This window comes from Halichoeres trimaculatus, unplaced genomic scaffold (genome assembly GCF_033239565.1).
Source record: "Halichoeres trimaculatus isolate MK-OKI-2021-1 unplaced genomic scaffold, fHalTri1.1 fHalTri1_scaffold_17, whole genome shotgun sequence".
NCBI lineage: Eukaryota > Metazoa > Chordata > Actinopteri > Labriformes > Labridae > Halichoeres > Halichoeres trimaculatus.
Window position 1 is genome coordinate 15,062,586 of NW_027437195.1, and position 13,153 is coordinate 15,075,738.

Below are 13,153 nucleotides of genomic sequence, written 5' to 3' on the forward strand. Positions count from 1 at the left end.
CTACACTATAAGTGAGGGTTTGAATTCTGGTGTTGTATTGAGGTAATGACATCAAACAGTGCCACAGCTATACAGATCTTCTGCACAATTCAAATCTGAGCCACATTAGTTTTATCTCAAAGTATCACTCTAATACAAAGCACAAGTGTTATTTAAAAATGTTTTAGTAAAGTGTTCACAGTGGTGATTTTTATGGAGGGAAGTTTGAGATTATCTGGTCTTTTGGAAAGGACAGTAGCACTTGAATGGAGTATTTAGCGTCCCATCGTTGGCATGGTAACTGCAGGACTTTTCAAAGTGGCGTCTTCTGCTTTCCACTGTGAGGTGACTGTTTTTATTTGTGTGTAGAACTGGATACCCTGCAGAGAAAACAATAAAAACATTCCCATGAAACACCGGGCATTGTCACATTTGTCTTTTTCCTACTCCTGGAACACCACAACGCTTCTGTTTGTTTCTTACTTGTTTTCCATAGAAGTTCATGTCCCCTCTGAAGGATCCTCTCGATCCAGTGAAGGAGAACATGGGCAGTGGAACTGGGATGGGAACATTGACTCCCACCTGCAGAAACAAGTATTCATCCTTTCATTTCCCTTAATTGTGAGCTTTGTAAAATAATTACTCCAGATTATAACTTGCTACGATGAGGCAGATGAAAGATGTGGTGTATCTGTGTTTAACAAGCTTACACGATTACATTTACTAAAACTAAACCTGCTGTATATGCTGAACCATAGCATAAAATTATTGAAGGGAGGGACAACTAAATAAAGCATTTTGTTATGAAAGCAGCAGAGGCTTGGCATGGTTGGTTTGAATGTTTGAAACAGCGGGAATACATTTGGAACACTAAGACCTTTTGGCGAAGGTGCAGGAAGGAAAAAAAAAGGAAAAGTAGATGTTTGTTGCATCGAGGTTTGGAGAAGAGTACAGCACATGGCCTGCACAGCATTCCCCGACATGTGAACAGCAAACACAGGGCATAACTAGGGCTCCACAGGCAAACAAACAGGGTAAAGGCCGGCTGTGTTTATGCTTCAACCATGAACAGGACCCAAGGAATCCCTTTTTGAGTTTAATTTAAGATTTCCCTCCTCGAGTACTACCTGGAAAAATGTTTCTATGACCCCCTGTTTTCAGGTGAGACACATATTTGCTGTTGTTATTTGTGGATTTCACCAGTGGGGAAGTGGATGAAGGGGGTTGCTGAATGTGTTTATTTTAGGTTAGGGGCAAACAGGGCTATACTTGACACGGAAAATAATTGTTTTTTTAAGTGTGAGCAGGTTTTACAAACAGAAAAGTGATGAGCTCCATGTTTGAGATGCTGTATAGACATGACAGGCTGATGTGAATGTCTCCTTTCTCTCAAAACTGAGGAACACATTTGGAGTCTGCAGCCACTCACCTGGCCCACGTCCACCTCATGAGTGTATTTGCGTGCAGTGGCACCATTTGTGGTGAAGATAGCTGTTCCGTTGCCATAGACATTGTTGTTGACCATCCCGATGGCATCATCCAGAGTTTCTGCCTCAAGAACAACCAACACAGGCCCAAAAATCTCCTCAGTGTAGCACTTCATCTTTGGCTGCAAATTTAAAAAAAAATCAACAGTTAAAAAGTTTGTTCTTCATAGGACATACAACAAATACAAATAAAGATGGTAAACCCACGTACTGTGACATTGCCAATGATGGTTGGACCCACAAAGTTGCCATTCTCATAACCCTTGACGTTGACGTTTCTACCGTCCAGGAGCAGTTTAGCTCCCTCGTCCACTCCACTCTGGATCAGACTGCACACTCTCTCCTTGGCCTGTGGAGAGATCAAGGGCCCCACGTCTGCTCCGGGCTGGTCTCCTAGCAGGGCCCCAAAAAACAACCAGCTATAAGGTTACATAGTATGGCATTCACATGATGTGAGCACATAATGGGCATGACATTCAAATATGTCTTCTGCCACAAACACGCAAAAGCCAGGACGAGGGGCACCTTCAGGCACACCCTCAAAAATGGATACTTATGGGTTTCCTGTGTACGACACAAATTAGAGTCCATATCACGGCAAACAGGGAAAATCCTCTCAATTTTACTCCACATCATTCCTTTCTGAAAAGGTTTTGATGCTCCGAACCGCTACTTATGCCCGAGCGGCGGATACAGCCACAAATTTGCAGCATGGCTGACTCAACAGGCCGTCTCTCCCAGCTGACTCCATCACGAAGTTGCAACAGCGCAGAAGGCGAGAGGTGTGGTTAGGGCGGCGTGGGTGGCCACTAAAATGACTAAACCAAAGGCCCTCAGGGGAAAAGAGGCTCAGGAGAGAAAGAGGTGAAGGGTGGAGGCGATGGGGTGCGGTACCTGCGTTCACTCGCAGGGCCTTGGCTCGATCCACCAGCTCCGGCAGCCAGCTCCGAGCCTCACCCACCAGGATGGCCGTGGACAGAGCCATGCAGCGCTGTCCCGCTGCCCCGAACGCTGCACCCACAAGCTGGTTCAGAGTGTTCTCCTTGTTTGCATCAGGCATCACCACACCATGGTTCTTGGCTCCCTATAATGCATAAGAAGTGGTTAGCCTACTGCTGTTTGATCTCAATATCAGAGAAACATATTAAAACAACCTCACATTTCACAAATTAAATCCTTATGGGGTTGATGGACACACATCAAGTTTAATAGAGGAAACAGCTATTATTTACAACTTGGCTCTTTAACAGGGATGCACAGCTGCAATCTGTGCTTCACACTCTCACTTCTGTACAGCTGGCAGTGAGGAGGAACAGGGATCTGCAGGCCAATGCTGCCACCTTCTGGACAGTTACAGAGTGTCAGAAGTAACACCTGTGCGGCATTATCATTTCATACTCACCATGTTGGACTGGACCCTCTTGCCATTTTTAGATCCCCTCTCGTAAATATATTCCCCAGCTTGATTTGAGCCCACAAAGCTAATGGCTTTGATAGAAGGATGGTCACAGATGAAGTTCACAGCTGTGAAAGAGTTTTCAAAAAAGAGAGATATCAGACATGAGCTTTGATATTTAAAATTACTGAGAAAAACAGTTATCCCAACAAACTAAAATTATGATCAAGTAACTTATTCATTATTATTTCCCAGTTCAAAAACATCAGATACAAACTCTCACCATTGTGTTGGCCGTGAATGATGTTGAGTGTCCCGTCTGGAGCGCCGGCATCCTGCAGCATCTTAGCCAGCAGCATGGAACAGGTCGGCACCCGCTCTGAAGGCTTCAGTAGGTATGTGTTACCACACACCATTCCCATGGGGAACATCCACAGGGGGATCATAGCGGGGAAGTTGAAGGGGGCAATACCAGCACACACACCCAGGGGCAAGCGGTAGGTGTAGGTGTCCATGTCCTTTGTGATTGAGGGCAGAGTTTCACCGAGCATCAAGGAGGTGATGCTGCAGGCATGCTCCACAACCTCTGTGGAGAGAAGGCAAAAGCTAAGTGTTATGAGTTGATTTGCAAATGTGCTCAGCCATGTATTAATTATTTGCATTACTGTTTTTTGTTTGTGATGACATTGCATTGGAGTAATGTCTGCCAGGTTAAAATGCTGAATACAGATGATTAAGGATATTCTTCCAATTTTAGTGATAGTGTAATGAAAACCAAAAAAATACACTAAAGATGAGAAGTAGGACAATAAAAATCTGTGGTGGAGAAAGGAGTAAAAATGGCTCTTTTCAATATTTCCTCTTCAGCCTCCAACAATACTTCATGCCTTCTCAGAATGAAGGGCAAAGGTGATCATTTCTAGCAGCTATTCAAATGTCCTATTGGCAGAGCAAGTATAACTCATTAACTTTCCCTTAACATGAGTTAAAGCCTACATGACATGCAAGGTCCACTTGTGCTCCCCTTTGTAAAGCCCCACTGTTTGTGCACGTGAAAGTGAGATAAACTTACGCAATCCTCTGAACACATCCCCTTCTGCATCTGCAAGGGTCTTGCCCTGCTCCAAGGTGATTGACTTTGCAAGTTCTTTCTGAAACAAAAGATGACCCTTGTACCCCTCCATTGTTTTCAGCTTTATATTTTCAGTTGCACCTTATAATCAGGGACTTACAATATTGTCCTTGATAAGCTGCTGATAGCGAAGGAAGACCTGCTGCCTAGCCAAGATGGAGGTCTCAGACCAAGACGAAAAGGCTCTTGAGCAAGAGTCCACAGCAGCTAGCATCTCCTCCTGGGTAGCTTTGGGAACACGGTAGATCACCTCATTGGTTGCCTATAGAAAAGACAAAAGTAGGGCCACTGGGATAAGTCAATTTACAATAATAGGCTAAAGATTAATTTGTTCTAATCAGCATGTGCTGGTTTAGTTTGTGTAACATTAGGTAACAGGGGAATCCTAGCTAATGTTTAACTAAGATGCATGGCTTTTCAGAAATCTACAAGTCAAAGTTTATCAGGTCCAATTAAGAAGATTTCCACTCATTTTTAATGAAGCAAAACATTATTGCTTTTTGACAGTTGCAGTAGGAGTTTTTAGCATTTTCAATGAAACATTTCTTGCTAGTAATCAGTTATTTAAATAGTAATGTGTATGCACTAGTATTTACACTGTGGTAGATACTCCTGATCAGCAAATAAAAACAAAAATATACATTTTTTATTCTACTAGTTTGTCTTTGTTTTGAATCAAAAAGGCAGAGGCGTTTAATCTTGTGCCACATAAAACAGGTTGAACAACACATCACAGCTTTAGTCAAATGTATTAATCCAAACTACATGTGTGGATGCAACAGTAAAAAAAAAAAACTCCTCTTCTTTTAATCTAGAATACTTACAGGGTTGTGAACATCCACCCATTCTGTGGTCTTGGATTCAACAAACTTTCCATCAATAAAAAGTTTGGTCGTGGGCTGCAAGGAAAGGTGCATTTCAATTAATTGCCCATGCATGACATTTGATGGGAGATGTGAACAACAGACCTACAGTGGACTGCACTCACCACTGAGGAGGAGTAGCACATTTGACCAGCTCTAAATGGGACCTGAGAAAGAAACAATAGAAATCATAAATCATAAATGTCACTGTTATAACACTGAAACTGTAAGTTTCATTTACAGATTTCAACACACACTACTCTAACCCTTATGGTGTCTGTTTCTAGTTGCAACCTGATGGCCCACAAGATTAATAAGCAACTAACAAGTTGGAGTTAGGTAGAGACTTGATATGGGGACAAAGTCAAGGGGACTAGACAGAACAAGGAGAACGAATACAACTCAGCGAACAGGGCTGGAGTGACAAGTTTTATTGAGGTTTAGTGTTTCATTAATAGCTGATTAGGTCAGGCCTCTTACTTTCTTCTATTGCTCTGCTTTTAAGAGGCAGTACTTTGACAAACACCTTGGGATTGCATGTGATCAAAAATCATCAACAGAAAAAAATAAATTTAAAAAGAAGAAGAAGTTAATCTATGAGGAATAACGGTGTGCATGGCGAGACGGAACCTAAATCCTGCAGCACATGACACCTGGTACTTTGTAAACAATATGAGCTGTCAAATCTGACTGCGTCATTTGTTACCGAGTGCAGATAAGTATGTAATACTTACCTTTGCCTTTAGCATGGATCTTAATGCTGTGGTTGCCATGTTGGAAGTGTTATTACGCACAGGTGGACTTGACTTGACCCAACTCAGCAGGTAGGACGGTGGCCAGGTGAAGACAGTTCAGTCTTCTTCCAAACAAAGTTGTATGACCCGTGGGCGGGCTTTAAAGTAAATCTGAGGCTTACGATTCGCCCCGTGTCCGTACGCCCATTTGTAACGCGATCTGATTGGCCAACTGTTGGCGCATTCTATCCAATCAGTTTGTTTATGTTTCAATAAATCCCGCCTTGGTACAAAATCCCGCCTTGCCATTGGTCGAAAAAAACAAGCTACGTTACGTAACCCGGAGATGGACTATGACCACAGGAGCTGCCTTATTTCAGGAGTCAAGCTTCTCTGGTCATTGAAAGTAATGTCTATAGGCTGATTCTAGAAAGGCGGACTTTTGAAGTAAAATGTGGAGGATATAATCGACGTTGGCTCAGCGCATTCTCAAATTAAAAGCGAAATCATAGCCACAACAATGCACTTATCCTTAGTCTCCCTGGCCAAGGTACGGTACTGTTACTGTTGGCTGTGTGTTGTGAGCACTGTGTGCACCAGCCAGCAAATGAGAACCATATGAATCTTACTTGTTGCTTAGTCATGGACCAAAGATTAGGTAGGAGGGATTTTAGGGGCACATACTATTGGTTGTTGGAGGATGAAGAGGCTGTGGGACTGTAGAAAAAGCGTTTGCAGTATTTGATTCAGTCTAGTAGGGAAGGAAAAGTAGAGTCAGAAAAGCTATGGCAACCCAAACCAAGGTGAAGCACTGTGGACATGAATTAAATCTGCAAACTAAGTATGTTATGCGTTTTCACAAGGACTGCATGTGTTTTGTTTCACTCTGTAGCCTGTCCTTTATGGATACTTCAGGAGTTCCTGTTCTTGGAGAGTTCGCATTGGTAAGTCTTGTCACAACAATTCTCTTCCTAAAAGCTGTAAAATTTTGTGATATCATCAGATTATAATTAACCTTTTTTGTGCACCAGCATTTGCTCTCAAAGGTATTGAGTATGATCAGGTTCCAGTCAATCTAATCAAAGATGGAGGTCAGCAGGTACAGTGGCCAAGAGATTCACAGGCTCTGCCAGTGCAAAAAGGAATGTGCATGACAATTTTTTACAAGTACCTTTGCACCATACCATGGTCTGCTAATTAAATATTTAAATTACTAATTTATTCCTATAACTGTTTGAAAAACAATAGTTTCACAAAAGCTCTCTTTGTGCTAAAGCGTGCCCAAGAGTTCAAGACAGTAAACCCGATGCAACAAGTACCAGCAGTTGAAATTGATGGCATCACCCTCTGTCAGTCAGTGAGTTCCCCAACCTGTTCCTAAGCATACACCCTGCAGGGCTACATTTTAATAAACTTCAATGTTATTGGAAATGTTTTTGCTCACACAGCTGGCAGTGATCCAGTACCTCGATGAGACAAGGCCAGGGACTCGGCTTCTTCCAGCGGACCCAAAGAAGCGTGCTCACGCTCGCATGATAAGTGACCTCATTGCCTCTGGGATACAGCCTCTGCAGGTCAGAACAGCACAGTCCAAATGATAGTGGAGAAAAGTTTACTTAACAATCATGACTTGTGTTTCAGAATCTGTACGTGATTCAGAAAATAGGAGCAGAAAAGGTGCCGTGGTCTCAGCACTTCATTGAACGTGGCTTTCAAGGTTTGTGGATGATTTTCAGCTATACCTCACGTCTTAAGTTACATCTTTTTCACATTATTTAATTTCACGTTATTATTCATACAAATGTATTTCTTGTCCAGCTCTCGAGCCCATTTTGAAGCAAACAGCAGGGAAATATTGTGTAGGGGATGAGGTAAGAAAATAGCTATTAGATGAAAGCATGATGTGTGATATATGATAAACATTTCATCTTGCTTGTTTTTTTTAAGATATCCATGGCAGACATTTGTCTGGTCCCACAAGTCTACAATGCTGAGCGGTATGTACTCAGATAATTATAAAAACCCTCCACAAATTATACCCGAGCCCCTACTTTGCTCCAAACAGCGTCCCTCTGTCTTTATCCTGTGCAGATTCAAGGTTGACATCGATCAGTATCCAACCATCAAAAGGTTGAATGAAACCTTACTTCAGATCGACGCCTTCAAAGTGAGCCATCCATCCAATCAACCAGACACACCTGAAGACCTGCGTGCATAGCACTCATCACCTTCAGACGATACATGCTGCTTTGTATTTTGTTTAATAAAACACTTTGAAACAGCCCTTTGTCAGTTTGTATTGCTTTAGAAAACAAAGAAAGCTTTAAGTTAAAAAGATTTATTAGCATTTTCCTTCATGCTTATTGGTGTATATGAAATACACTGATATGGAGACGAGGTAAAGGTCAAAATCTAATGTGTAAAACACTCAGATCAGATTTGTTATGCAAATTGTGAAACCTCTCATTTCACTGCTTGCAGCACGCTACCTTTGTAGGAGAATAAATGGTTATTAAAAGACTTGTAAAAAGAAAGTTACAAGAGGGAAAAGGACATTACACAAAAATATAAAATATAGTTACCACAGAAAAATACTGATATGTAAACATTGAGAGATACTCTAATTTGTCACACTATCAGGACAGATCATAAAAAAGTTTTAAAATCATTAGTCTCATTTAGACTCCTCCTGCCTGAATCCATCACTCATCACCAGGAACCTCTACAGTACACTTCACCGTGTCATTGTAAAAGTTACCGGAGAAGTCAGATCCACCAAACACCAGCAAGCTGCATTTTTCAAGAACCTTTTTGTCCTGTTTTTTAGCATCTGTTAGGCTGGAGCAGCCCAAACGCAACATGCTGTGTCCTGCACGAGGTCTGGAGCAGAGCAGAGGAGATGCAAGTGAGCTCCACATGTTGGTGTCTGAAGACAGAGGAAATTACAACAACTAAATCAGTCAGGAGTTTACAGAAGAGCAATAACGAATCCATACACAACAAGACACCATGAAAGTGAAGTCAATGTAGAGAGCATCCAAGAGAATTTCAGAAAGAGAAGAAAAAAAAAACTTTAGTTTAAAAAAACATTTATAACAGGATAACGCAAGGAAAAAATGTGATAACATAAGATTGTTGCCGATTTAAGCAACAACAGAAACCAACTATACTGACCAATTATAAACTTCACCTCTAAAGTGACATCAATAATCTACTCACTAATGTTGAAAATATGAACATCCTGCAGGGCTCCAATCGCACTGCAGCCTCCACTGATTAAAATCCTGTTGTGTGACACTGGTACAGCTGCATGAAACCTGTCCAAGAGCAGAGAAAGATTTTCATATCAACCATTGTGTTAAAGAGCCAGATTACAAATCACCATTGTTAGTTTTTATTAAGTAACACACAAAACAAAAAATTACTGCAGTAAGATCAATCTAAGAACATAATAATCAAAGACATTTCTTTCAGTAGGAGATATCAAAATACAGAAAGCACATGGGTACATCAATGACATTTCTCAAGGTTGATCCTTTTATCTTACCCTCGAGGCAGTGGCGGCATGTTTTCACACTTCACAGCTGTGTACTCCATGAATCCTTTCCTCATTAAGAAAATTTGTATCAGTTTAATCTTGGACACAACATGCTTCTGAGAGTAGCTGCTGAGTTTCATCTTACCCAGATCCAGAACGTGAAGATCGTTGAAGAAGGTAGCCGTCTGCTGTCCTCCAAATATTATAAGTTTATTTGACATCAGAGTGGCTGAGTGTCTGTTAACATACACACATAAGCATGATATCAGTGTTTTCAGAAAATAATACAGAATTCACATGGTTGTAAACTCACTGTGGTCGATTTCAAATGAAGACCTACCCAAACCGAGGAAGAGGTCTGTGTCCCTCCACAATGGGCTTGTACCAGAGTTCAAACTCTGGGTTGAAGATGTACAGAGCATTACTGCAGGATTTATCCTCAGATGAGTGGCTTGGCTTCATTCCACCAAAGACAAAAAGCTCTTTCTTATAAAAAACTGCTGAGTGATAAGCCAGATCTGGAACATTCCCCTTTGCCTAAACAGTGAGCGTAACCACAAACACAAAAGAAAGCATTTACAAGAAGTCTAGTTGAGCTTTGGATGAGAAAAACAAAAACAAGAGGTCAGTAACTTGCAACAAAACCCACAGTGACAAGCTTCCACTTCCATGTCAGAGTATCAAGGATGTACAGTTCACTGCAGCGCAGATCTTCCCTCAGGCCACCATAAACAAAGACTGACTTAGAATCAGGGTCATAAGTTGCTGAGTGTCCACGAGCGCAAGGGGGTACAGGTCCAGACGAAGAGGAGTTCATGGGGAACCAGAAATCATTGTCTGGGAAGGGGGTCAGAGAGAAAACCAATGTGGATAATCACATCTTTATTTGTGTACAGAGTGCCCAATGTGGAAAGATTTTACTAACCCAACTCAAGCTTCCACAGGGAGTCCTTGCTGTAGCTTTGCCCCGCTGTCTCCCCTCCGATGAGGATGGCTGTGTCAGGGTCACTCAGACACAATGTGTGACTCCAGCGCTCTGACGGACAGGCTGAAACTAAACGCAATCCCTTAATCTCAATTTACTTCACAGACATAAATGTGACCCCTTCCCCCCCAAATGGGTTGTCTTGTCTGACCTTCTCTGTTCTCACTCTTTATCTGCACAGTAATGTCCTCTTGGCTGCTCATCCTGGACAGCCTCATTCTCTTGGGGGTTGAAGTCTGGTCAATGTCCTCGGAAAGTCTATCCGTGTCCTCTGAGCTCCATGTCAGGTAGCGTCTCTTACTGACAGTTGTAGGTCTAGGTGTTTTCTTCTTACAGGCAAAGCAAGGTATTATTGCATAAACAATTTGTATACTTTACGGAGGCTTTTAAAACATGTGGGAGTAGTCGACTAAAATCTGATGAGCAATAAAAAGCTCCAAAGGTGCAGTAGTGAGTATGAGTGCAGACTATTATAATATTCTTTAGCATGTCTCTTACCAAAGGCCCAACAGAGGGTTTACTTTCTGTGGTGAAAACACTGGTGTCAATTTTATTTACTTGGATCTCTGCAAAAGAAGCACTTTCACCCAAGTTTGACACATCAGCTGTTATCTGCAAGACAGAACAGTCCAATGTTAGAGAAAAAAAAGTTAAAACTGAGAATCTTTTTTGACCAAGTTTGTCTCACCATTTCATTTGCAGTACTTTGGTGTAATGTGGAACAGAGATCAGTGACATTGTGTTTGTCTAGGAACAGACATGTCCTTTGAACCAGAGGTGTGCTGCTGAAGATACTGGATTTGTCCTGTGCCTGCCCAAAAACCAATGACATTAAGTAAAGCAGTAGACTACCGTGAAGGAATGTACACTCTAAATCTATCAATAATACTGTGAAAGATAATAAAATTATGGTTTCTAATTGTATCTTGAGACAGGAACAGTTGTGTCGATTCTTCAAACATTACCTCTCCACACATCGTGAGAACAATCTTGCCATAAACTCCTTTTCTGCCTCTCTCTGCTGCTACTGTGAGGATGTCAGAGCTCCACTCGCCTTCCCAGGTCAGGCACCTGAGTTCAGAATCATTTTTACTTATTTAGATTCTTGAAGGTTTTTTGTACAGAGTAGATAAAACTTTGGATATTTCCCCCCCAGAAACCTTGATTGAGATGTCAGGATTCCTATTTTCTGAGCGGGTACTTCAGGACTGACCACAACCTCTACAGAGATTATCGTGTCACTGTGTTTCCATTCTCCAAGACCGAAGACCACGAGCAGTTTGGGTAGAGGCAGGGGCACGTGGACCTGGAAGCACTTTCGGTTGGATTTGCTGCGCCACGGTGAGATCCAGTCCAAATGTTAAAAATGCTGTCTCAATGTACAATTAATTTTTTAAATCAGAAAGGCCTACCTGTGAAAGGGACGGGGAGCGTCACGCAGAGAGTGGAGGACAAAAAAATTCAGCTTCCCCATGGTGTTCGGTATTTTTCTCCTATAGAAGTTTAAGCTTTTAACAAACATTAACTCTATGGTGCAACCTATGCTAGTCTGGTAATCACGTCCTATTGGCTGACTTGAGCGCGAGGACGCAGCAAGCCGCACACCTGAAACCGCCTCCAATTAATTAACTAGAGCATGTGTTTAAAAAAGTTGACTTGAATTTATGATCAACTATCTATATCAGGGGTCTTTAACGTTTTCAGAACAATTAAACCAGGCCTAGGTCTACGTACCGTACTCAGTATTAAGCTATTCTGGAGAACCTGACAGCGCCGATAAGAAACATGGCCGCGTGATTGGTAGAACAGCGATCGAGGCGGGTCTTCCTCATAGTCTTCAGGAGCCAGAAGGGAATGCTAAGTGAACCTGTGTGCAGTTTGAGAGAGCTGCTGTGCTGCTGTATGTTACTTCTGAGTGATAAAAATAAAATGAGTAAAAACTGAAATACTTGGCAATAATTATATGAAATTAATAATAAAAAAATCCCTAATGTCACAGACTCCATGCAGTACTTCCACAGAACCCCTAGAGGCCGCGGACCCCCTGTTGAAGACCTCTGTTCTATATTAAATTAAGTTACTTACATTACTGTCAGCTTTACCAGTATTTTCCCTGATGTGTTTCTACCTGGACATTAAATACATTATGCAAACAACAATTGGATGCTGAAGTGTGCTTTCTTTGCCTATTTTGCCTCTTTTATACAGGTCCAGTGTGTTAGCATATGTGCTGGACCTGGGCTGGTCCCTTCAAACCTCTTGCTTTACATGCTTAAATATTGCTCGGTGAAACCACACAAAGAAAGTGTTATTCAAATGTGCTTTACATGACCAGGCTATGTAAACTATTATTCACTCATTATTAGGGGTGAGTATTGGCAAGAACCTAATGATACCCATCATGATACATGGGTCATGATACTGTAGTATCATGATATCGCAATGTTGATGTTTATTTTAATATTCTACACAGTTATCTAGTTGATTGAAAACAACCTTTTTTATTTTATTGTGTTTGAAATAAAGAAAGTCAGATGCAGTGTTTTGTACATTCATTTAACTTAAAAACACAAAGTGAGTCAAGTTTGTCACTTAAACTACTGTGACATTAAACTAATATTGCAAAAAAAAAATATTGGGCAAAAGACGTGGTCAGTTGGTGAAATTGATAAATTTCTGTTGGTGTAACCAATGTTACTTATAAAAATAATCTGATATTATGCAAAACATGACTATGATTATTATTTTAAAGGTCTACTACACTGTAAAAAAAAATACCCAAGAACACGGAAAAAACATTCATGTGTACTACTTTAAAACCCACATCATCAAGTTTAGGAATGAAACATTTTGAATATACTTTGAGATTATATTTATTATACAGTTTATGGGCAACATACAGTGGAGTAGCTCTTCAGCGCCATCTACCACAGTGGAGGTGTGGAAGACACTTTGTCCTTCCAACTCACTTAAAATACGAATTTTTATTTAAATAAAAGTATCGATATTGAAATATCAGTATTTTATCACAGGTAAAAG

General features: G+C 41.2%; 3 protein-coding genes across 6 annotated transcripts; 1 reads left to right on the plus strand and 2 right to left on the minus strand.

The window, feature by feature from the left end:
• Positions 1-219: 219 nt before the first annotated feature.
• Positions 220-5,748, minus strand: aldh6a1 (aldehyde dehydrogenase 6 family, member A1). The gene is made up of 12 exons (XM_074691879.1): positions 5,592-5,748; positions 4,983-5,024; positions 4,819-4,893; positions 4,095-4,256; positions 3,935-4,013; positions 3,146-3,448; positions 2,869-2,990; positions 2,361-2,550; positions 1,678-1,859; positions 1,409-1,588; positions 463-561; positions 220-359 (listed from the first exon to the last, which is right to left on the minus strand). The coding sequence occupies exons 1-12, from the start codon at positions 5,628-5,630 to the stop codon at positions 255-257; spliced, it is 1,578 nt and encodes a 525-aa protein (XP_074547980.1). The 5' UTR covers positions 5,631-5,748; the 3' UTR covers positions 220-254.
• A 184-nt stretch (positions 5,749-5,932) lies between these two features.
• On the plus strand, positions 5,933-7,842 carry gstz1 (glutathione S-transferase zeta 1). Of its 3 annotated transcripts, none has more exons than XM_074692775.1 (9): positions 5,933-6,394; positions 6,484-6,535; positions 6,623-6,690; positions 6,868-6,948; positions 7,040-7,165; positions 7,233-7,308; positions 7,410-7,462; positions 7,539-7,588; positions 7,683-7,842. In XM_074692775.1, the coding sequence occupies exons 1-9, from the start codon at positions 6,377-6,379 to the stop codon at positions 7,807-7,809; spliced, it is 651 nt and encodes a 216-aa protein (XP_074548876.1). In that variant the 5' UTR covers positions 5,933-6,376; the 3' UTR covers positions 7,810-7,842. The 3 variants fall into 3 exon arrangements, with proteins under 3 accessions (XP_074548876.1, XP_074548875.1, XP_074548874.1); XM_074692774.1 differs by having other exon boundaries at positions 5,933-6,141; XM_074692773.1 differs by having other exon boundaries at positions 7,539-7,715.
• A 120-nt stretch (positions 7,843-7,962) lies between these two features.
• On the minus strand, positions 7,963-11,897 carry LOC141807017 (uncharacterized). 2 transcript variants are annotated; one of them, XM_074692771.1, is made up of 13 exons: positions 11,527-11,897; positions 11,275-11,445; positions 11,080-11,185; positions 10,803-10,925; positions 10,613-10,726; positions 10,266-10,443; positions 10,055-10,183; positions 9,779-9,966; positions 9,470-9,666; positions 9,275-9,366; positions 9,139-9,193; positions 8,811-8,908; positions 7,963-8,517 (listed from the first exon to the last, which is right to left on the minus strand). In XM_074692771.1, the coding sequence occupies exons 1-13, from the start codon at positions 11,634-11,636 to the stop codon at positions 8,294-8,296; spliced, it is 1,785 nt and encodes a 594-aa protein (XP_074548872.1). In that variant the 5' UTR covers positions 11,637-11,897; the 3' UTR covers positions 7,963-8,293. The 2 variants fall into 2 exon arrangements, with proteins under 2 accessions (XP_074548872.1, XP_074548873.1); XM_074692772.1 differs by having other exon boundaries at positions 10,266-10,440; positions 11,527-11,896.
• Between the last annotated feature and the right edge of the window lie 1,256 nt (positions 11,898-13,153).